General features: G+C 37.1%; 1 protein-coding gene across 1 annotated transcript; it reads left to right on the top strand.

The window, feature by feature from the left end:
- The first annotated feature begins 243 nt into the window (after positions 1-243).
- LOC125240120 (probable lysine-specific demethylase 4B) lies at positions 244-19,601 on the top strand. Its single transcript, XM_048147967.1, has 5 exons — positions 244-3,346; positions 12,063-12,187; positions 14,123-14,267; positions 16,253-16,345; positions 18,522-19,601. Exons 1-5 carry the CDS (start codon positions 668-670, stop codon positions 18,642-18,644), a joined length of 3,165 nt encoding a protein of 1,054 aa, XP_048003924.1. The 5' UTR covers positions 244-667; the 3' UTR covers positions 18,645-19,601.
- The last annotated feature ends 5,797 nt before the right edge of the window (positions 19,602-25,398 follow it).

Genomic DNA, 25,398 nt, shown 5'->3' with positions numbered 1-25,398 from the left:
GTTTGTGGGGCCTTTGACTTGTGCCGCCGTGCGCGCTCTACACTTGCCAGTGACAGTTGTCCCTGGAGAAACAATAACAAAAAGTGATTAAAAACCGATAAACAAGATGGCGGCACCATCAAGTGGTAGTGGTAATTTAGTGGAGGAATTTGAAGAATCATTTCAGGTAATCAACAACGCTGGGTATTTCTTATTTTTCTTATAAAATGCTAATCATTGCGTTTTCAATCATAACCTCAAGTTATTCTGTGTTGACAACTGTCAAAATTTACTATAGCTACCAACATACCGGATCTAATCATACCGTGGCCAGTATTGCGTTCAGTCGAAGCTTCATAAGCTAAATTCATTCATTTATCCCAAAACGCCAAGAACATTAGTGTGTACGTGACCTGATTTGACTTATGCATCTTCAACTGCTCGTGAAGGGATTTTGTTGGAAGCGCATCATCTCGTCGGCCATTTTACTGATAATGTTTTCACATTGTTACGAAAGATTTCTCGCGTGCTGTTAATTAAAACAACGGACTAAAACTTGTGATATACAGTGAATTTTGATAAACAGTGTATACGCTAATTGACGTTATTATGGAAAGTGATTTGAGACTGGAGTGAATGATGAAATTGTGTTGATTTTGGGACTCGGAAGTGTGTCTAAAAAAACACCATGTCGACGGCAGGAGAGGATTCTTGCAGCAGTGGGGGTGTTCCAACCATTCAGACATTTCGTCCTACCTGGGATGAGTTCAAAGATTTCAACAAATTCATCCAATATATGGAATCAAAGGGAGCCCACAAAGCTGGTCTTGCGAAAGTAATACCTCCGCCCGAATGGGTCCCCCGCAAGGCTGGATACGATCTTAATGACCTAAACATAACTATACCCTCTCCGATATGTCAAGTGGTGACCGGCAAACAAGGTTTGTTTCAACAAATCAACATACAGAAGAAAGCTATGACAGTGAAGCAGTTTTCGATCCTGGCTAACTCCGCGAAGTACTGCACTCCGCGACACTCTAGCTACGAGGATTTAGAAAGGAAATACTGGAAAAACGTTACTTATGTGGCTCCGATCTATGGCGCTGATGTCAATGGCAGTATTACTGATCCAGATGTGAAAGAATGGAATATCAATCACCTTGGGACCATTCTTGACTTCGTCAACTCTGACTATGGCATTGAAATAGATGGCGTCAACACAGCATACCTTTACTTTGGTATGTGGAAAACTACATTTGCTTGGCACACTGAAGACATGGACCTGTACTCAATAAACTATTTGCACTTTGGAGAACCAAAAACATGGTACTGCATTCCTCCGGAGCATGGGAAACGCTTTGAGAGAATTGCCTCTGGTTTCTTCCCGACATCAGCCAAGACTTGCCAAGCCTTTTTAAGACATAAGATGACCTTGATCTCACCACAAATCCTGAAACAGTATTCGGTTCCGATAAACAAAATAACCCAAGAAGCGGGAGAGATAATGATAACATTCCCGTATGGCTACCACGCCGGCTTCAACCATGGTTTCAACTGTGCTGAGTCAACTAACTTTGCTGCTCCGAGATGGGTTGAATATGGAAAACGAGCTACTCAATGCACCTGCAGCAATGACATGGTCAAAATATCCATGGACACTTTTGTGAAGAGATTCCAACCTGACAGATATGAGCTATGGCTCAAAGGTCAAGACATCGGCTGCCACCCTGAACAACCTGAAAAGATGGTCCCTGCTCCACATCCTTCAGGCCAAGACATATTATGCAATAAGAACAACACAGAGCTACCAGAGTCATTTATTGAGGCTGAAGAGGAAGGCTTAAAGAAAAAGAAGCGCCACCCACTTCATCTCAAAAGAGCTATGGCTAGTAAAAGCATTTCTGAAGGTGCTATCGCTGTGTCCATTCTTGGAGAAGATGTCATGGATGATGCAGAAATGACCATGGCAGAAGGAGATCTAGACATGATGACTTCTATGAAGCGTAGACATCTGCCAATGGAACCAGACGACACTCAACTTGATGCCCTAGAAGATATCTGGCTGAAAGGAGATGAAATGGACCCATCTGAAGCCCAGTTACCTGACATTGGCTATATTGACTCTGATAGAGACTCGGATTATGAAGAGCCAAAAAGCAAGAAAGAAAAAGCCAAAGAGCAAAAAGGGAAAGGCAGAAAGAGTTGTGGTAAGAAAGAGACTAAACCTAAAGTTAAGAGCGAGCCAGAAAAAGAAGAAGAAACTGGTGAGGAGAAAAAGAAACCTGCGCCTACTCCAAAACCAAAAGGAGGTCGTAAGGTGAAGACCAAGAAACTGTCAAGTGAGCAACTGGAGGATATGGCAGCTCTTGTGTCCAGCTGGGAGTCACCACCACATGAAGAGGCTGTTGCCAGTCCTAAAACAGAGGAGAAGTCTGAACACCCTGGAGATCCACTACAATTAGGTCCACAATTGCCACCTCCTACTAATAGTGAGGCTACAGCCCCACCAGTGAAAAAAGAAAGAAAGAAGCGAAAACCTGCAGCAGAAAAGCCAGATAAAGAAGAAAAACCAAAAAAGGAAAAGGTCAAGAAAGAACCTGTAAAAAGAACTCCTAAACCGAAGAAGGAACCGGTTGAAGGCGAAGCTCCACGCAAGCCCAGAAAACCACGAACACCCAAAAAGAACCCTAACTTTGCATACAACTCCCCATTAGAACCTATAATGTCTAGTCCAAAAATGTATGCCCATCACAACCCACCAAAAGCTTACCCACCAAACCAACCAAATCATAGGACCTACACAATTCTACCACAGAATCTGAACAGTACAGAATATGGCCAGAAACCTGTTTCAAAGGAGACTCCAAAGTCTTCAGCACCGTCCACAGTCATAAGCACGCCAGTGAAGACGTACACCAGCACAATAATCGACCAACAACGCGTCCCTGCAGTTGTCCAGCCTATCAAGAAGGACCCAAATGAGTTTGTGAATGAATTCCAAAAATTCTTGACACAGACGAACAAATCTCCGCCTTTCCGCCAAAAGCAGCGGAAGCCGGCAGAAAAGCCTCCCCAGAAGCCTAAAACTCCAGAAAAACCAGCCGAATGGCCTCAGCCTGTCGCCCAATACAATGACAACATGTTTATGGAGAACCCTGTCGATTTCCGAACAGCCATGCAGAATGCAGCTGAAAGATTGCAACCGACACAACAGCAGTTATCTGCCGACCGATCTCAGTGGCGACCAGAGCTATTCTACCAGCAGAATATGCAGCAACCACCGCAGAACTACCCGCCTATGTATGGACAACTACCATCACAGTCACCATACTACAGACCTTTTCACACACCATACTATGGTTATCCGTAATAAGATTAGGTTATTTAACTATAGAGTTTCAAAGTAAATTATAATGCACGTAACGTGTTAGAGTTATGTTGATGTAGAACCACCAATGGAGTTAAGTTCTGATGTGAAACTGTAGCTAAATGTCCAAATTATTATACGAAAACCTTTTTTTGACATAACATAAATTTGACATAAACAATCAATTTTTCAACAATTCTATCACGGTGTGTTCAGTCAAAGGAAATAGTAAATCCGATGTACTTTGGATATGTTTAGGAAAATTAACGATAGAGGGTGTGAAAAACAATTATATGTCGTAGTGTAAGTTGTTCGCTAGATGTCACTGTTACCCCCGCAAACTGGGTAATGACTTGTCGTAAAATGTGTATAAGTATTTTTTGATGTCCAAATTTTTCGCTAGATGTCGCTGTACCACCCGCAAACTAGCGAACGGCATTCTATGACTAATTAAATTGTAAATTTTGTTAATGTCATCTTATTTGAGAAATAAGTTAGCGTTCAAATACTTATTAATGTGACTAGTTGATGAATGACCTATTTAGAAATCCCGCTATAAATATGTGGCGTTCTACGTTTAAAGGGTTCACATGCTTTATGTTCTAAAAGGAACCTTTAGGCATGGAAAGTCACATGAAAAGTTGTCGTAACTTAATAATAGATGGCGCTACATTCGAAAATCTTGACTGATAACTCTATACCATACTATTCAATATACTCTATGAATTCTATCTATAAATCAATATTGGAAATAAAGTATTTTTTTTTCAATTGGTTAAGAGCAATGCAGGGATTGCTTTCCTTTAATATAAAAATGTTGGAAAAAAAGGTTTTTGTTATAACTTTTTTGGTAAATGGTCACATCAAAATGACGTTGAAATAAGCTATTATATGTTTAGCTTACATCTTTATTTATGAAATTCTCTTGCAAAAGGTACCAGTACAACATTGTCGCTTGCCGTAAGAATACCCTGATCGGTTGTTCGTGGATTTAAGCATATTAATGGTAGCAAAGAGGATCGAGTATTATAGAGAGTTACTGTCAAAGTAAAATGTGTAATCAAATCACAGTGCATAGACTGCCATCTCTTGACACTGGCTTGAAACTTTTGAACCTCAGTTTTGACAATTTGGCCCATATTCTTAGCTTGATATATGTATTAAAATGTCAAATATTAATATTAGCGCCATCTAGCTGAGCGTACCTAAAGGTGTAATGTCATCTAGGCCACTGTACCTTTTTTGTATGGTACTGAGGTACGTTTTTTTCTTAGACTATCTGTTTATACGGAGTTATATATGTCTTTGATGGTAGACAACAGTGGTACCTTTTTCTTGAGAACGTCACATTCAAAATAGCGCTAGGCGTAGCTTTAGATTTAAGGTTAGCAAAATATCTATGTTGATAGATAAATAATTAAAGACTTCTTAATTATAGCTATATTATGTGTGAGAGTGGTTTAATGATGTAAATTTTAAATAAATCTCTTGTATTAATTGATCTAATAAATGATTCAGTTTTAATGTCTATATGTTTATTATTTATCTTGTTAATAACACCTAATATTTTCACCACACCAACTAAAGGCTTACTTTGCTGTTCGAAAACAGATAGCAAAATTGCATTTTATCCACTAGAGTGCAAATTTCATACAAATTTTAGCTTGATGTTTTAAGCCGGCTGGTATAAAAATGATGATTTAGAATCACAAATATTGAATAAATTGGTGGATTTGATTTAGTTTAATGTTTTGTACTTTGTATTCAGTATTTTGTTCGTTTTGGTGTGGTGAAAAATTTGTGTTTTACTCTGTGGCAAAATTTGTTTAACCTTCGTGCCTTGAAACCGTCGCAACACTCAAGATTCCACTTAAACCACTCGCTACGCTCACGGCTCAATATTGGAATCTTTTGCTTGCACAATATTGGCACGTCCGGTTAAACAACTTTGCCTCCTAGGGGTCCATTCTGCATACAAACGCTCTCGACTATTTCCTCCCTGGTTTTTTAAAGATAGAGCAATTTTTTTTTAACATAGAATATAATTATTTTTATGTGTCGGACCGTTTTGATTTTTTTGATATTCTTATTTTTAAAGACGATAGTGCCCATCAAAAATTCCCAAAAACGGCCTTATTGATTACAGCGCAAAAAAAGGTCCGGTATTCAAAATTGGTAACAATTAGCCAAAAAAACTAATCGGTCCGGCACAGATTATTTCATTGTTATTCAGATTCTCAAATTTCGTTACGATTGATTAAGTTTTTGAGGAAACTGTCGAGAGCGGCACTTCAATTTTGAAGATTTTTTCGCAATGTGTGCCGTTATCCTTATTGGGTGGCGCTTAATTTGTACACGAACATCGCTCATAATGGCGCCATCGACAATGTGGTCCCTTTACCCAGATAACGGCACATATTTTATCAGGATCGAATCAACTCGTGATTCTGAGAAGAATGAGTGCAAACACGTCCAGATGTGGTGAAATTCGATATTTCGTGATTTATTTTGAAAAACGCCCATTTACTAATGTTGTACATTATCCTAGGTCGCGACATCTATTGACAAGTAGCAGTACTGATAATTTACTCTAGTTGACGCGTGATTGTCGCTAGATGTCACTATAACTATGCCTATACAAATAACTCGTGTTTACTGATGTTGGAGTTACTCTTCCCTTACTAATCAAAAAACGCCACACGATCTTCACTATCTCCAGAAAAACAGACAAATGTACCTACATTACATACTGTGGGAATTCCCACAGGAGGTCCTTGGAACAATAGGAAGGCACTTTGGTTTATCCGAACGTTATTTATTTATAATTTATTAATATATATTTACACAAACATGTTTACATCATGAGTCCTGTCAAAAGAGTGTCGTTTGAAAACTCAAAAGTCTGCACATAGACAACTGAGGTTCCAAACTTAAATTTGGTCAAGCATGAGTCGATTGCATATTCAACCTTCACAATAACACACCCCCTCAATCGACTCTGCTTGAAGCGTTAGTACATACTTTACAACTTTTATCTAATACTTTACAACTTTTATTTAAAAGGCCACAATCTCATTTCCAGAACAATATTTCAAAAACTTTCATCACATTAGTTTACCAAAAAACAAAAGGTTTCAAAAAACATTATCATCAAATATTAATTAGTACATATCTACATGTACTCTCATATAATATAAACTCCCACTAATCGACACATCACTACTAATATATAAATAAGTAGTTAATTATTCAGCTTCTCGCCTCATATTATTCTTTATTCTCCCACTCGATACATCGCTACAAATATATAAATAAACAGTTAATTATTCTACTTCTCGCTTTATATTTATCTTTATTCTCCCACTCGATACATCGCTACTAATATATAAATTAACTACATCTATCTCCCTTATTTATTCCACCTCTCGACTCATACTTATCTTTATTCTCCACCGCTCGATACATCATTACTAATTGCCAAATATATATCGATTATAAAATTTACGTATCCTTCCCTTCTCTAAACAAATACTAAAATACTAAAAATTATAATAATATTTGGAATAAATAAAATTTAGAAAAAATACTTAAGGATAACTTCAGAACACTGTGTAAATAATAATTATTAAATGAATGTGTGGTTTTACTCTTTCTTCAAGTTGGTTTGTTGGTTACTTTTATATTGATTCACTTACCATTAGTACACTCACACCCCCTTAAGTGAATCATTATTAAGCACCCCCTTAATTCTAACTTTATTTCATGCTTCCAGAATCCTTAAGTTTTCTTTCAATACACATTTCTGTATTATTTTTACACACCCTATAAAAAACTTACATACTACGATAATTATAAACAAAACCCCGACATGAGCCGAAAAATAATTAACGTTCACTTTAGCCCGCACTTATACTACACTCAATGACTCATTTTAGCCACAATATCACTAAAACACTAATCTTCGTTGACATTTTTCAAACTTTACAGCCGGTAAACTTTTAGTTAGTATATCAGCCAGCTGTGATCCCGTCGGACAGTATTTAACTGTAATCTGATTTTCGTCAATTTTCTCTTTTAGGTAATAGTATTTTACGTCTATGTGTTTGCTTCTTCTCCCCATGATTCCTTTTTTCATAAGCCAAATTGCAGATTGATTATCTACTCTCATCTCAACTTCTAGTTTTTCCTTGGTTATCTCAAAAATCAGATCCCTTATGAATAGTAGTTCTTTACAACATTCTGCTGCTGCTATGAATTCTGCTTCTGTGCTGCTCAGTGCGACTACTGATTGTTTTCTTGAGCTCCATGCCACTGGTCCACCATTCAGCCAAATCACAAAACCAGAAGTGCTGCGCCTAGTGTCTGGATCTCCCGCGAAATCCGAATCACAATAACCCTGAGTACTTTATCATCTTTATTAAAGTGAATCCCTTTTTCTGTTGAGCCTTTCAGGAATCGCAAAATTGTCTTAGCATTATTCAAATCATTTAAATTTGGAGAATTTTGATGCCTCGAACAATAACCCACTTGAAAACTAATGTCTGGTCGCGTTTTATTCGAAAGATATAACAATGACCCTATCATCTCTCGGTAAAGCTCATGAGACTTAGTATCAACCTTTACTGACGGATGCTGTTCTATCAGAATTGTTGGACATTTACATTCTTTGGCATTGTTTAGGTTAAATTTCTTAATGATTTTCTCACTGTATGTTTTCTGAAAAATTTTAATCCCATTTTCATCTTGCTTAATGTCCAAACCAATGTAATTGGTGACTTCATCTAAGACTCTTAGTTCAAAAGCCTTTCTAATTCTTTCTATTATGTACACTAGATCTTCTTCTTTCTCTCCAAGAACTAATCCATCATCGACATATACCGCAAGAATAATCTTCCTTTCACCCTCCATAACAAAAATGCATTGATCAAGTTTCATCTGCTTGAACCCCATCTTTATTAAGAACTCTGTAAACTTAATATTCCACATTAGTGGAGCTTGTTTCAGACCGTATAAGCTCTTGTTTAGTTTGCATACTTTGCCTGCTTTGTTGCTATAGCCTTTGGGTACCTTCATGTATATACATTCTTTCAAGTCTCCATGTAAAAAGGCTGTCTTCACATCAAACTGTTTTAATTTTAACCCTTTTGCCGCTGCAATAGATAGTAAGATTCTTAAAGACGTACTATTAACTACCGGACTGTACGTCTCGTCATAATCTATTTTGTACTTTTGTTGAAAGCCTCTTGCAACTAGTCTGGCTTTATATCTGCCATCAGACTTTACTGTAAAAATCCACTTGCTAGTAACTAATTTTCTTCCTTTTGCTTCCTGTTCATCTACAAATGACCACGTCTTATTTTCTTCAAGTGATTTAATTTCTTCTTTTATTGCCTTTTTCCATTTATCCTTTTCTTTTGATTCTATTGCCTCCTCGTAGGTTAACATTGAAGCTTCAGTATCATAATTCATTAAATAATCTTTATATCTATCAGGTAATCTGCGGTCTCTGGTAGGTTGAACTCTTCTATTTTGATTAACGTCACTATCAATATTTTGATTTTCAATACTTCCAACTCGATTTTCAACTTCTTCGTTATCAAAAAATTCTTCATTCCCATCATAAAATACTTCATTATTTTCTTCTTCTTCTTCAATTGTTTCTATTTCATTTGTTTCATTGTCTTTTGTTTTATCTTCATTTGTTTCGCCTTCATTTATTTCATCTTCATTTGTTTCACCTTCATTTATTTCACCTTCATTTGTTTCGCCATCATTTATTTCGCCTTCATTTGTTTCGCCATCATTTATTTCGCCTTCATTTGTTTCGCTTTCATTTGTTTCATCTTCTTTTGTTTCACCTTCTTTTGTTTCATTTTCTTTTGTTTCATCTTCTTTTGTTTCATCTTCACTTGTTTCGCTTCCTAATCTTCTTAAATGAATAACACCTTCTCGAACATTCTCTGCATTTCTACTTCTTACTTTTCTTTTTAACATATCACCTTCTCGACTCTTCTCTATATTACTACTTCCTCCAACTCTTCTTGATGTACCTCCTTCTCGACCCTCCTCTCCATTGCTACTTGTTTCAATTCTTCTTAATGTATCTCCTTCTCGACCTTCATTACTATTGACTCTTCTGACCTGATTTTCTTCCTGCCTGTTTATTTGATCTTCATTTTGTGTTGTGCCTTCCCTAACTGTCTCTTCAGTTTCTTCGTTGATTGTCCAAAGACCTCTAATACTTTCATCATTTTCTTCATTTGTATATATACCTTGCTCATCTTCATTTATTCTTACATCCCTCGCTCTTACAATTGTTTTTGTTTCATCCACCCATATTTTGTAACCATTCCTGATATAGCCAATCAGGATTCCCTTTTGCATCTGACATCTAGCTTTCGTACACCAGAGTTTATTTTATAATAAGTTGTTGAACCAAAACGTCTTACATGTGATACATCAGGTTTGATGCCAAACCACATCTCTGCTGGAGTTTTGTCTTTGCCTTCGGTAGGACTTCTATTGATTAAGAAACTTGCAGTTATAAGAGCTTCACCCCATAGATAATTTGGAACTCGACCATCGAATATTAATGCTCTCGTTCGTTCTAACAAGGTTCTATTTAATCGCTCTGCTTTTCCATTTAATTGAGGAGTGTAGGGTATTGTTAGATCCATAATTATGCCCTTAGAGCTGCACCAAGACATTAGGTTATTGTTCGAGTATTCTTTTCCGTTGTCGCATCTGATTTTCTTAACTTTTGTATTGAAATGGTTCTCCGCTAAAGTCACAAACTGTTTTATTTTATCAAAGGCTTCACTTTTAAAAGTAATTAAGTAGACAACACAAAAATGTGTAAAGTCATCCAAAAAAGTAATAAAATATTTTTTATTATCCCAAGTGGGAATTTCTATCGGACCGCAAATGTCCGTATGGATAATTTCTAAAGGAAATTTTGCTTTAATTCTATTATTTTTGAAAGGTTTTCTAGTCATTTTTGCTTTAATGCATATTTCACAAAAGTTTTCTTTATGTTCCCCCCAATTTTGATACCGTTCACCAGTTTAGCTAGACGCGGCACATCCGATACGTGACCTAGCCGACGATGCCAAATATCGGCGTTCTCAGAAAGCAAAACCTCGCGAACAGTGTTAGCAGAAAATTCTGTTTCATAAAGACCGTTTCTAGTTTTATATCCCGTAAGAATAATGCGATTATATTTCTTTACAGTTACCTTGTTTCCAACGAAGAGTACAGAAGCTGCATGATCAGTGATTGAACTTACAGATATCAGGTTTCTAGAAATTGCAGGAACATGTAGTACATCTTCCAGTTCAAAACCATTTGTTTTTACTGTACCTATGGCTTGTGCGACGAGGTTCTCTGCATTAGCACATCTTATTTCTACATTTACATTTTCTGTGGAGTTAATGACATCATTATTATAGAACATGTGAGAGGATGCACCCGAATCAATAATGGCTCTAATACTAGTTGTATGCTTCTGTTGTTCACTCACCAGACTAAAAGTGCGACAAAATTTTTCAATGTGTCCCTTCCTGTTACATTTCCTACATACCTTTGTAGAAAAACATTCACTGGAAGTGTGGCCACTTTTATTGCATATTGTGCATTTTTTATTATTACAGAATCTCGCAATATGCCCTCGTTGGTTACAATTAAAACAAATTCTTTCATTGCTTTTCATTGCTTCCTCTGTTTGGTGATTTGTATCTGAATTGTCTATTGAATAATTATTTTCAACAAGCTTAAGTTCTTTTTGAATTCGTTCGATCAAAGTATGTATGGTTTGGTCAGACTTCGGAGTTACCTCCCATACAGTCCTGAAGTAATTTAATGTTGATGGTAAAATGGTCAAAATCTTTTGTATAAGCATGTCATCATTTATTTTATTTGCGGTAGATTCTAGTTCAAAACACATATTTTGCAATTTGCTAATATCTTGAAGTATATCTCCAGTAAATTTGTAGTTATAAAATTCTATAACTCTGAGGTGACTGTCTTTTTCCACTTTGTAATTGAAGACAATATCTAATTTTTCAAAAATATCCTTTGTGGTTGAGCAATTAATCACATAATGTAAAATATTTTCATCTATTGAATTTAAAATATAGTATTTAGCTTTTGCGTCTTTACCTTTATCATCGGCTCCAATTCCTTTTGCATCCAGAAATAATTTAGCTAGTTTTCTCCAATTAGAATAATTCGTATTTAATTTCAAAGTCTTTATGTTGTCCTTGCTGTCCATGATGTAGTTTACTTACGGTTTTTTCTTTAACTATGATGTTACTCTCGTTGCTAAGGTTATGTTGTCAACAACTGTGGTTGCTAACGTTATTCTCGCCGTACGAAAGCTGACTAAATAATGCTGAAAAAATACAAACACTTCCTAGCTTTAAACACAATGTTCCTTAATGTTGCGTATGGGCCATAACCTGTGGGAATTCCCACAGGAGGTCCTTGGAACAATAGGAAGGCACTTTGGTTTATCCGAACGTTATTTATTTATAATTTATTAATATATATTTACACAAACATGTTTACATCATGAGTCCTGTCAAAAGAGAGTCGTTTGAAAACTCAAAAGTCTGCACATAGACAACTGAGGTTCCAAACTTAAATTTGGTCAAGCATGAGTCGATTGCATATTCAACCTTCACAATAACACATACAACCTTTTGTATATGTCCCGCAGGCATGTCTGAACGTGTTGACAAAGCAGGAGGCGTCACCTAGCGTGGAAAAAGAAGAAGTAAAGGTGGAAGTCGAGCGGTTTATAGACCTGGCTAGGCAGATGGAGGCGTTCTTCCTTCAAAAAAGGTATATTTACATTATTCTACATATCAATTTTATAATAGTTATTTGTTATACAAGGGGGCAAAGTTGTATTTTAATGCCGAGTGTGGAATTGGAAAACGAGCAAGTGAAAGAATTCTATAGTTAGAACCACGAGCGAAGAGAGTTTTTTAACACACGAGAAGTGAAATACATTTTTCCCTCACTAGCTCGGAAACACGTGTTTTGTCCTTTAATACCAGCGGGTAAAAACGCATTTTATCCACTATAGTGGATAAAGTAATTTGACCTTGAATATAGTCATTTTTTCTGCTTTAAAATTGATAAAAGTGAGTGAATCTAGTGATGACGATGATTTTTCACCTGTGGAACTACTGGAAGCAGTGATAAACGCGTTTTTTGCGTTGTACTTTCCTCGCTATAGTGAGGGGAAAAGTTTTGTGTTTCCGAAAACACGTGTTTCCGAGCTAGTGAGGGGAAAAAGAAAAAAAAAACACTAGAGACAATAAAAAAGATTCAGAAAGATGAAGACCGTTCTGGCTCTATGTATATGTATGTAAGTATGTATTTATCAATGGGCATTTTCACAATTTGGGACCCCCCAATTAGCGTAATTGTTTAACAAAAATTAACTCACTGTCAGTTTTGTGACGATAATTAAGCATGAAATTTCAATAAAATAGTTATTTGTTATACAAGGGGGCAAAGTTGTATTTTAACGCCGAGTGTGGAATTGACAAACGAGCAAGTGAAAGGATTCTATAGTTGAACCACGAGCGAAGCGAATGGTTCGAGAATAGAATCCTGAACTTGCGAGTTTTTTAACACACGAGAAGTAAAATACATTTGCACCCGAGTGTAACACAAAACTTTTCCCCTCACTATAGCGAGGAAACTACAACGCAAAAAATGCGTTTATCACTGCTTCCAGTAGTTCCACAGGTGGTAAATCATCTTTATTACTAGATTCACCTACTTTCATAAATTTTAAAGCAGTTAATTTGAAGTTATTCAAGGTCAAATTACTTTACCCACTAGTGGATAAAATGCGTTTTTACCCGCTGGTATTAAAGGACAAAACAAGTGTTTCCGAGCTAGTGAGAGGAAAATATTGTTTTTGTGTTGATTACATAAACTTTAAGCGATAATCTACATTCAGAATGTGGAAAAAGTAAATTTTTAGACAGATTTCATGCTTAATTGTCGTCACAAAACTGACAGCGTGTTAATTTTTGTTAACAACTTACGATAATTGGGGGGACCTAAATTCTCAAAATGCCCTTATATAAGTAATGTATATCGTCGTCTGGTACCCATACCCAAGCTTTGCTTAGTTTGGGGCTAGATTAATCTGTGTAGGTGTCCCCACAATTTTTATTTTATTTTTAATGTAAGCAACTTGACTGTACTCAAAATAAAATATTTTATACCACGCACGAAATAAAGCATCAGATAATTATGAGAAAAACAGGGACAAAAGTTATTTTTAACTGCAATTTATATTTTATAAATCGGATAGAAATATATAAAGTAAATCAGTTGACCGTGACGTCACTCAATTCGATTTCATATTAATTTCATGTTAGCAAGTCGTTCAACACCCGTCAACTTTGTACATAGCCACGTCAGCAAATTTTAATTGATCCGATTTTGTTACCAACATTTAGTAATATAAGTCGACTTTCGTAAGACATTTACAGACAGACACGTTATAATTTAGAAATTAATATAGATACTAGAAAACCTTAATGACGAAATAAAACTTACTAAAATCTCAATTCATCAAAAAAATCTTGGTAACAAAATAGGAATAATAAAAAAAATTTAACTTTTTCCTTAATTTTTGTACAAACTTTTCGAGAACTGCTGTCAAAATCGTTTTGACAATTCTTAAAAAGAAGCTGATTTGACTAGGAGGCAAGTAGCCTATTATATGAAAAAGTGTTCAACTGATTCCAGGTTCCTCTTGTCAGCGATGAAACCCGAGCTCCTAGTTCGCGAGGACAACAACGAGTTGAAATGTGAGCTGCAGCGGAAAGAAGAACTACTTCGACGGCATTACGACAAAATCAGCCAATGGCAGACTTTGCTGGCCGATCTACAGGTAACAAATGTAATACACACGCATACGCGTCATATATATGTCGGATCGTGGGCGTATCATACCAGAACCGTTGTCAGGACCCGTTGTAGTTGTTTATGAGAGCTTTCAATGAAATACCATGTCCATTTCGCAGAATTTACTGCACAAAACCGATTACACATTAAATAACATCAAATAATACATTCCGCCTAATATTTCGAGCAAACCGCCGGATTAGACCGATGAATCTCCAACAACTGCAGATCGATTGACAGCCTCCAATCATCTGTTCATCATCTGTTTTTCGATTCTGTTCTCTTAGACAGTGGCGTCCTCTCTGACGTTTTGGCAGAACTCAGTCGAATACCAGCCAGGTTGTACATTGTACAAAGTTGTAAAACCCTTGTTTGCTCTATTTGTCAAATATAGCGTCATAAGAGGTATCTTAAACCACATTTTGGTCATTCTCCGACATAAATTCATGCCTTTTTACCAAAAGGGTCGGACAGATCACTCTTCAGTGCCACGCCAGTCTTAGTGAAAGTGTGTTTTTAACCCCCGACGCAAAAACGAAGGGGTATTCTAAGTTTGACGTGTCTGTCTGTCTGTCTGTCTGTCTGTGTGTGTGTCTGTCTGTGGCATCGTAGCTCCCGAACGGATGAACCGATTTGGATTTAGTTTTTTTTTTGTCTGAAAGCTGAGTTAGTCGGGAGTGTTCTTAGCCATGTTTTATGAAAATCGGTCTACTATGTCGCGGTCGGGGGTTTTTTCAAAATTTTAATTATCTATACTTGTAGCCAGAAACTTGTGATAGAAATACTTTGATCGGCAAATGCAATTAATGATAAAATTAATTTCAGTAGGTCGCGCTAGTGCGCAAAGTGGTAAATTTATTGTCATGTGTACTGAAAACATACATACATACATTTAATCACGCCTGTATCCCATAAAGGGGTAGGCGGAGATCATGAACTACTGTTTCAATCCCCTTGGCAAAAAGGGGTTGAAAGAAATCCAAATTGTGACCTTGCAGTGACAGGTTGCCAGCCTCTCGCCTACGCCACAATTTAACCCATACCCCACAGTCGACCTACGACACCCACGGGAAGAAAAGGGGTGGTGAAATTCTTAACCAGTCACCACATGGGCTAACTGCTGTGGTATATGGGTTAAAGTGTGGCGTAGGCGAGAGGCTGGCAACCTGTCACTGCAATGTCACACTTTTCGTTTTCTATCGACCCCTTATTTGCCAAGAGTGGCACTGAAACTTGAGTAGTTTCATGTGCTCTGCCTACCCCTTCATGGGATACAGGCGTGATTGTATGTATGTAAATTTTTCCTTAATTTTTGTACAAACTTTTCGAGAACTGCTGTAAAAAATTTAAAAGTTGACAATCATCATTATTACTTTACCAAATATTGTCCCCGTTCTTATGGACTATAGGCTCTTAAAATTTACACCTCTCTTACAACTATTTTCCACACACAACACTTTAATGAACAGCCGGAGCTAACACTGTGAGGTTTAGGGTGTTCAGCGGTAGAGGCGGCCGGCTAACACACACTTTCGGTTGAGCCTGAATGTGCTTTGACCACTTGTAAACCAAATGGAGCATGTGCTTTGACTACCTGCAGAGGTGCAGCAATGATTCAAATATATGAGACTATTTTAGAGCATTTCTTTTTTTTTTGCCACTTTTATGAAGAGTGATATTTTTGAAAAGAAATTATGCTATTTCTACTCAGAATTACTAGCCTTTTCAATCCTAGTAGTGAAAAAAAATTGTCCTATACGATTTTTTCTTATTTTGTTACCATTTTCAGTACATGTTGTATGGGGTAACAAAAGAGGAAAGTAACAAAAATGTATGGAAATTCTGGGACACTTGTCTCCCAGTGAGATTGAAAGTGAAAATTCCCTAAAACAATAAAAAAAAAATATTGGCAAAAAAAAAGAAATGCTCTTTAAATCCCTGCGACTCAAGTAACCAAGCGTATATCACCAGGGCCACGCGGTATACAACAAATGTCAAACGGCACCCCCCCTACAGCAAGCGGCTTCTCCAATGCAGCCCTGCGGAGTGCAACAAAGTGTACAGGTACGTACAAGCATTAATATAACCATAGTAGGGAAGAGTTGTAACTTCATACATCAGTAAATGCGGGTTATTTGTATAGATACAGTTAAGTGACATCTAGCGACAATCACGCGTCAAATAGCGCGAATTAGCCAGTACCACTACTCGATACTAGGTGGTAGCAGTGTGTCGCCGGCCAAAAATTTAATATTAGAACAGTTTACAACTTATATTACAAGCAGAAGGAATTGAAAACAGAATACTGATTAATACTATTGTAATATTAGCTAAAAATTGGTGAGCATTAGACTCTTCGTCCGTCACGACATCTATTGACAAGTAGCAGTACTGATAATTTACGCTAGTTGACGCGTGATTGTCACTAGATGTCATAACTATGCCTATACAAATAACTCGCATTTACCAATGTATGAAGTCACAACTAATCGATTGTCAGCTGTCAGTCTGGCCGTCACTTTAACGAATTTCGGAAAAGTTAGCAGCGTAATCTGTAATAGTACATTACATCAGAGGCCGGGAAAATGAGGATTTCCGGCCAAGTAGGTATATACGGCCGAGCGAGCGTGCGAGCGAGGCCGGATAGGGATACGAGGCCGGGAATCCGTTTTCACGCCGAGGCATGTATAGTGCTTTTCTCAAACATACAATGAAATAAAAAAAAATGCTCTGAAGGACAATATTTTATAAAAAAAAAGTTACTTTGCAGGCCTAGGCCTAAAAAATAATATGAAATCCCTTTACAGTCCTCTCGATTTGTTGCGCCCAAAAAGCGATACTTCCCAGCCCATTTTAAGGAACGTAAAGACAATATTTCATTGCATATTTGAGAAAATTACTTTATTAGAAATAATCCATACTAATATTATAAATGGGAAAGTGTGTGTCTGTTTGTTTGTCCGTCTTTCACGGCGAAACGGAGCGTCGAATCGACGTGATTTTTTAGGTGGAGATAGTTGAAGGGATGGAGAGTGACATAGGCTACCTTTTGTCTCTTTCTAACGCGAGCGAAGCCGCGGGCAAAAGCTAGTAAATAATAAATCCATGTAAACTAATCAATGTGTTACCGGTTCCATTTTTAGGGTTCCGTACCAAAAAGGTACAACAGGAACCCTTATGGTGCGACTCTGTCCGTCTGTCTGTCCGTCTGTCATATTCCTAAATATCTCGAGAACTACTAACGCTATCAACTTGAAATTTGGAATAGTTGTGAACATTGTAAACCTCTACAAATAGAAAGTATATTTTTTTTAAATATATTAACTTTAATTGTAGAAAATGGCCAAAATGAAAGGGGGGCAAACTGTAAATTTCAAGTTACTAGGTCAAGTGGGGTATCGTTGGAAAGAGCTCAAATTGAACGTAAATAAACTATTTTTTATAATTTTTTTGTTGTGGAAAAAAAAAGAATTTTGAAGGAAAATGTAAAAAAAAAATACCGTTCCCCCCCTTATCTCCGAAGTTTACCAACGAAAAATTATGAAAATTTTAGTAAACATTGGTTTTATGCTATATATTACAGGAAAAATATAATCGTGTTTGTATTTTGAATACTTTTTTTTTAATTCACAAAACACTTTTCAGATTTTTACTTTCAATTTACCCACCCTTGCGGATGTATATCGTACTTAAAATTAATACGAGATGTTACGTAAACCATCTTCTGTCCAATAAAGTAAAAACTGTTTAAATCGGTTTACATTATAAAGAATTATCCCTGAAAAACCAGGTCGCGCAAATTAGTTAGCAAATTGACCGGGAGATGGCGCTATACACTATAATACTCATTAGTGCCTATACTTTTGTCTTCTAGTCAAGTCATTAGAGTTATATGAAAATATGAGATTATTTTTACTAGGTAGTTTGAAAGAAAGTTTGTACGGAACCCTCGGTGGGCGAGTCCGACTCGCACTTGGCCGGTTTTTTTTTTTAATTGCCACGTTTTTGCGGGATCAACTTTCATTAGCCAGACTCTAGTACAGTCGCCGTCAGGTGTATCAAAGCGGCCAAGGTACACTCAGCTGCAGAGAAAAGTAGACAAAAACGTTTTCAGAATCGAAGGCACAAGACACAGACTTAGCCGGAGTTTAGCCACGATTGAAAATTTGACCACCTTGTTTTGTATGACTATATTTTTGTATGTATAAGAACTTCCCTAAATCTTTTTACTTACCCGTAGGCTCAACAGATGGCAGCAGCGGCCGCGGCGCAGCAAGCAGCACTGCAGCAGCAGGCGCTACAGCAGCAACAGGTACCGCGCCCGCCGCTCCCACCCGCATACCCCGCCGTGCCCCGGCGGTAGCGAAAACCTATATATCGACTCCTTACTGATCAAACACTGCATTAGGCCTTAAACATACTTGTAAATTTTACTCACGTTAGAAGGGACAATGCTATTTGATAGAGTGAGATGGCAACAGCAGGTACCGCGCCCGCCGCTCCCGCCTGTCTACCCCGTTGTATCCTGGAGGTAGCGAAAACCTATATATCGACTCTTTACTGATCTAACACTGCATTAGTCCTCAAATATACTTGTAAATTTTACTCATGTTAGAAAGGCACTAGGCTATTTGATAGAATGAGACGGTAACAGCAGGTACCGTGCCCGCCTACCCCGCTGTGCCCCGGCGGTAGCGAAAACCTATATATCGACTCCTTACTGATCTAACACCTCATTTGGTCTCAAATATACTTGTAATTTTTACTCATGTTAGAAAAGACATAGCTATTTGATAGAATGAGATAGCAACAGCAGGTACAGCGCCCGCCGCTCCCTCCCGCCTACCCCGCTATGCCCCGACGGTAGCGAAAACCTATGTATCGACTCCTTACTGATCTAACACCTCATTTGGTCTCAAATATACTTGTAATTTTTACTCATGTTAGAAAAGACATAGCTATTTGATAGAATGAGACGGCAACAGCAGGTAAAGCGCTGGGCGCTCCCGTCTGTCTACCCCGCTGTATCCTGGAGGTAGCGAAAACCTATATATCGACTCCTTACTGATCTAACACCTCATTTTGGTCTCAATTATACTTGTAATTTTTACTCATGTTAGAAAAGACATAGCTATTTGATAGAATGAGACGGCAACAGCAGGTACAGCGCCCGCCGCTCCCTCCCGCCTACGCCGCTATGCCCCGACGGTAGCGAAAACCTACATATCGACTCCTTACTGATCACCTCATTACGCCTCAACACAGAAATAGGACGGAAGATCGGACATGCTGTGCGTTTTGTAATGAATACGGCTGTCGTTCAGGAGCGTCCATCTACAAGTGTGTGGGTTCAACACACTTGTAGATGGACGCTCCTACAAATCGCTACGCATTTCCGATCCTTCCTATTTAATTTAATTTAATTTGTTTATTCAAATACGTAAGTTTACAGTACTTAACCAAAACACTTACATATTAAATTAAAAGTAATTAGATTAAATTTCATGCATGTCAAAAATAAAACTTATTTCTAAACATTATTTGATTATATTATAAATAATTCATGCATATCAAAAATTTATACAAATGAAAAACAAAATAATTACTGTGAATGCCCTAACAACTGCCAAGACACAGCCTCACACGCTTCAGGAAAACGCCCAAACTATCATGGAATACATCTGTATCAGCATCCTGTGCGTACAAATTGTTTAGCAGCTGAACTGCGAACTATATCTGTAATGAGTCATTACAATTATTAATTATTCATTATTAATAATAATAATAATAATTCATTTATTTCAGATTAATAATCCATAATACACTTAAACAACAAAGAACAAAATAATTGAGACATGACACACAAAAACGAATAATACACTAAAATTAAACACTAATTACATCGATAAATAAATAAGTAATCTAACAAACAAAATAAAATATCACAAACCGTCAGTTAGACGTCCTATGCAGCCTATCCCAGTGAAGCTGGAAAGGACCGATTAATGACTGTAATTAAAGCTTTTTGCTTGACTGAGAACGATATTCATACCTCATTATGTAGTATAGCTGTGTAAGCAAAACTTACAAGTATATCTCAGGTGTTAGAGTTAGACAAGTAGGGGAAATTCCAGAGCGATGTTAAAACGGGGTGAAAAGGGAGAACGGGGTGAGTAGGGACGAAAGTTCAATCTTATTTACCAAACAAGTTCTTAAAAAATACCCATAGAAATTAAATGAAAATTTGTATTTTACATTGTGCAACTATCTGGTAAATTAAATTTTAAGCAGATTTCAAACGTATGGCGTTTGTAGGCCCGACTTTTAAAACCTTGTCACCTTAAAGTCGACGTCAATAGAATTAGTGAACAATGTAGACAAACCTTGTAGTCAAAATGTCTTTAATTTCCATTCTAACTCATCAGATACTGGCTAAATCCATGTGTTATTTAATCAATTCATCTCACATTATGACCTTTAAAATAATAAAATTGTTCTAAAATATTGATATTTTATATAATAGTTTATTTACATTCTTGACAATTTCTATGGACGGCGATTTTATTGAATTAATCTGTAATATCTTTATCTCAAGTCTAGCTGTTTTACTTCTTTTTTTAAGTTTATTTGCCACTCATAGCAATGAGTTTAATGACCATGTTAAAAAGGCATGATTTGTTAATATTTCATTTCCCTCAATTTTTTTTATAAATTATTTCGTAGATATCTCCTACCGAATAAGCTAGCTTTATAATTATATGTTAAGAATTAAATTACTTTTTGGTTTTATTTGTTTTCCTTATTTCTCAGTTTTTTTGGATTTGTGTTGTCGACGGCCTAAGGTATGTATTTTTATTTTTTTATTATAATTTGATACGAATATACACGTTTAACTACTTTTAATTGGACATTATATTTTTCTTCAGAAAATCATCTTCGATATAATTATATCTGTTCTTACAGTGACAGCAGACATTTACATGCCACCATAAAATGCCAGTTTACTGTCTTATTGTCTATAATATAATGCTTTAAACTCTGTCAAACAAGTCTGTCAGTAAATAAGAACAAAGAAAACTATACCTATCCTTTTCTCTAGCGCCCTAAAGAAAAGGATGCATATAGTTTTCTTTGTTCTTATTTACTGACAGACTTGTTTGACAGAGTATATGTCGGTGACGTATCATTAACATTTATTTTTAAATACAGATGCAGTCTAGTCTGGCGCAAGGAATGTTCCTGGCTGGCGCGGGCGGCCGCGGCGCGTACGCAGGGGCGGCGCTGCAGGGCCCGCTGGCTTACCTCGAGAAGACTGCCACTAACATAGGTAAGTAGTTGGTTAAATGGTTATATGTCCTGCATGGCTATATGTTTGATGACCGACAACACGGATTTAGAAAACAAAGATCCACTACACTAACTGTTTACAAATTTGTTCAAGAAACGTTAAAATTTATCGACAATAGAAAATACGCGTTCGGTTTGCTCCTAGATATGAGCAAAGCGTATGATCGAGTACGACATGACATACTCCTTAATAAACTTTATGGAATTGGTGTTCGCGGTACAGCGCATGAATGGTTCAAGTCCTACCTTATGAATCGCCAACAAATAGTCGAAATAGAATTCTACGATGACAGTACTAAAACATTATCTAAAATCAGATCCTCCACAATAAACACAACTTGTTCTATTCCACAAGGCAGTGTGCTAGGCTGCATCTTTTTTATACTATACATTAACGATTTACCAAAATTATTCGATACAAATACTAATACAAATACTAATATCAAATCCCTACTCTACGCAGATGATATTTCATTCATCTTTCCCAGCATGAACACCACTGAAGTTACTAACACTTTGGACACTATTTTTAATACAGTTTTACCTTGGCTTGAAGAACACAATCTAATCATAAATCTACAAAAAACAAACTTGGTTCAATTCAGACCCCACCAAAGATTGGCCTTAAAAATAAATTATTCATACTTATCACAACCTTTAAAACTTACCAGCGCCTGTTCCCTACTTGGCTTGGACATTGATGAAAACCTGAACTGGAAAGCCCACATTGATAAAATTTCAATCAAATTATCCAGATTTGCATATGCTCTAAAACAAATTTTAATAAACACTAACTTAAAAACCGCTATTAGTGCTTACCACGCTTTTGCCCAGTCTTGGCTGCAATACGGTATAATTTTATGGGGCAATAGTGTAAACACTAATGATTTATTTCTACTACAGAAAAGGTGCATACGAGTGCTAACAAACTTAAATAATGAAGACAGTTGTAGGCCACATTTCCCAAATTTAAAGATACTCACCCTAACATCACTATATATTTTAGAAACTTGTAAATTTGTACGGAAACACGAAAATTTATTTGCCAGCCCTCATAATCCTGAACCTCAACATCATAACTTACGCATCCGCAATAAACTTATTCAAGCAGTTCCAGCTAATCTTCATATGTTCAATAGAGGCCCCTATTCCATGTCCATCCGAATATACAACCAGATCCCCCAGTATATAAAAAATGAACACAAATATGTTAACTTTGTAAATAAACTCAAAACTTATCTTGTTAATGAATGCCCATATACTCTCCAAGAGTTCATGGACAATTAAATAACTTATTTATTTATAAATTTATATGAAGCGTTAATACTTAAGTTTTTGTTTTTACCTAGTAAAATGTGTAGTGTTAATGTTTATTAATGTAAATGTAGTTATAGCATATAAATATGTTGCCACGCCCTAATAGGGTCCATGAGCACACCTACTTTGTAACATCTTATAACACCATGGATGCAATAAAGAAATATGAATATGAATATGAATATGAAGGGAGGACTTACGGATCTAACGCGTTCCGTCTATTGTCCTTTGAGTCGTCGGCAACCCGAGCCCTCCTTAGAACTTGTACACTCCTTTTTGCTGTGTACTTAACACAGCAAAAGGGAATGTACAAGTTTCTAATGGGGTGGCAACGCGCATGTGACACTGTTTGAGTTGCAGGCGTCCATAGGTTACGGTGACCGCTTTACATCAGGCGGGCCGTATGCTTGTTTGCAACCGATTAATATAAAAAAATTCTTTCGGATGTACTTTCCGCCTTCGTCTCTACTTCTAGACCGCAAGCCAGGTACAGGTTTCCGTGACCAATCGTATAGCGAAACTTGTATAGTGGTTGTGGTATCTAGTGTGGTGCGCTGTGGTGGTGGAAATGTGTAATAAATCCTCGTGGACGTCAGCTGTTGCTTCGTTGGTGGGTTCAGGAATGGCAGTCATCGAACCTACGACTCCTGGACCCATACAGAAAAGGAATATTATAGTTTTCTGTCGGCTTTGCTAGAGTTTCATGACTAAGTCGAGTCCTAAGGTGTGGGGGAAGGGGGATACTCGTTTATCTACAGTTTCTGAAGTCTTGGTGTGTTTGTTACAGATATGGTGGGTCTGGGCGACGGACGGAGGTGACGCGGCCGCGGGAGGGGCAGGGGGCGCGGTCGCGGCAGAGGACGCGGTATGGAACTAACTAATACACATAAATAGATCCATACTATACAAGGGCTTTGTATGTCTGTGTATTATATCTTAACGCTTGAACCACGGTACAATACAATACAAATATTCTTTATTGCTCACCAATATAACAAGATGACATTAAAAAATAAGCACATAACTTTAATTAACTATGGTAGACAACAGGCGGTCTTATCGCTAAAGAGCGATCTCTTCCACGGGTCTTTCATGGTAGTTTCAATTCCAGATATCACTTTTTAAGGGGCTGGATTTCAGAAAATTTATAAATTGCCAGTTAATTGGTGTAAGCATATGACATGATCAAATTGAATGTTTGTTAGATAGAATTTATCAAATTGCTGGTACTAATGCCATACACAAGAAGTCGCGGGCATAAGTTGCTTACACCATACGCCACAGTCTTGTATAGATCTAATGCGTATACTTGATAGTGTGCTTTCATATACCACATTTTAAAAGTTCCTACTCACCCCGTCCATCCCTACACACCCCGGTTAACTTTTCCAGGCCGTGGCGCATCCCCGGAGTATGGCGGCAGCATGACGCCTCCGTAGCGCCCCTCCCGGCGCGGCGGCGACACACGCAAACTTTATACATCACCTCGCTATGTTGGCTAACCTTGCGCTTTGATTTTTTTTAATGATAGCGACTTGTGATAGTCATTTCACCACAGATATTGACAATTATGTGTCTATTTCTTGATGATAAGTAACATTCAGCGTCAATATTTCCTTGTTAAACAGGTAATGAACGGCACGGCGAAGTTTCACTGTTGTAAAATAGGTCATTGGACAATGTGGACAGGTACTGCCGGCTTTGCCGTAGTGACAATCATTGACACTTCGTGACGATCGAATCGCAACTGGCTGTCTCGATGAATAACTACGAAGTGTAAGTGATTATAACGTTGACTTGATACCCTGGTCATTTAAGATCAAAAAGTTTGGCGCAACTGCGATATTAAAGGTTTTAATTTATACTAGCTGAAAAGCGTATATCTGGCATTCTATGGATCTTAGATTCATCTGCCATTTCAGCTGTAATTTCAGATGAAAACGTTCTTTTTATTGAACTAGAAGCCAGTGGCGGCTGGTGAAAATTTCTGCTAGGCAATACCGAACAAAAAAAAAACCTACCTTAACATTAGGTATTTTACTATAAATCAATTTTAGGTAAGCCGGTGGGAATCGGCTTGTATGGACCAGCCGCTGCTGCTAGAAGCAGAAGGGTATCGGTATTGAAAAGCCACATTGTGTGCAGTTTATGTATTTGATTTTTTTTCATAGTGTAAGTATTTCAATCCGCCCGAGTTGTATTTATCAGTTTAAGTGATCGAATTAGTTTATTTCTACAACTAGCGAGGTAATGTAAAGCGTTCATCTCATTCATAATCATTACATAAAATAAAAATTATGATTTTTTATAATGCTTATATAAAAAAAAACCGCACTAAAATTTTAAAACAGTTTTTTAGACCGTGGGGTTATTTGAAAATGTAAAACGGGGTGACTTATAAACTCATCGATTTCGTGTTAACAGTTTACTAAAAACTATTAACTCTGTTAGCT

This window comes from Leguminivora glycinivorella, chromosome 26, assembly GCF_023078275.1.
Source record: "Leguminivora glycinivorella isolate SPB_JAAS2020 chromosome 26, LegGlyc_1.1, whole genome shotgun sequence".
Lineage (NCBI taxonomy): Eukaryota > Metazoa > Arthropoda > Insecta > Lepidoptera > Tortricidae > Leguminivora > Leguminivora glycinivorella.
The sequence above is the reverse complement of the archived record's forward strand: the minus strand, read 5'-3'. Positions and strand labels throughout refer to the sequence as shown.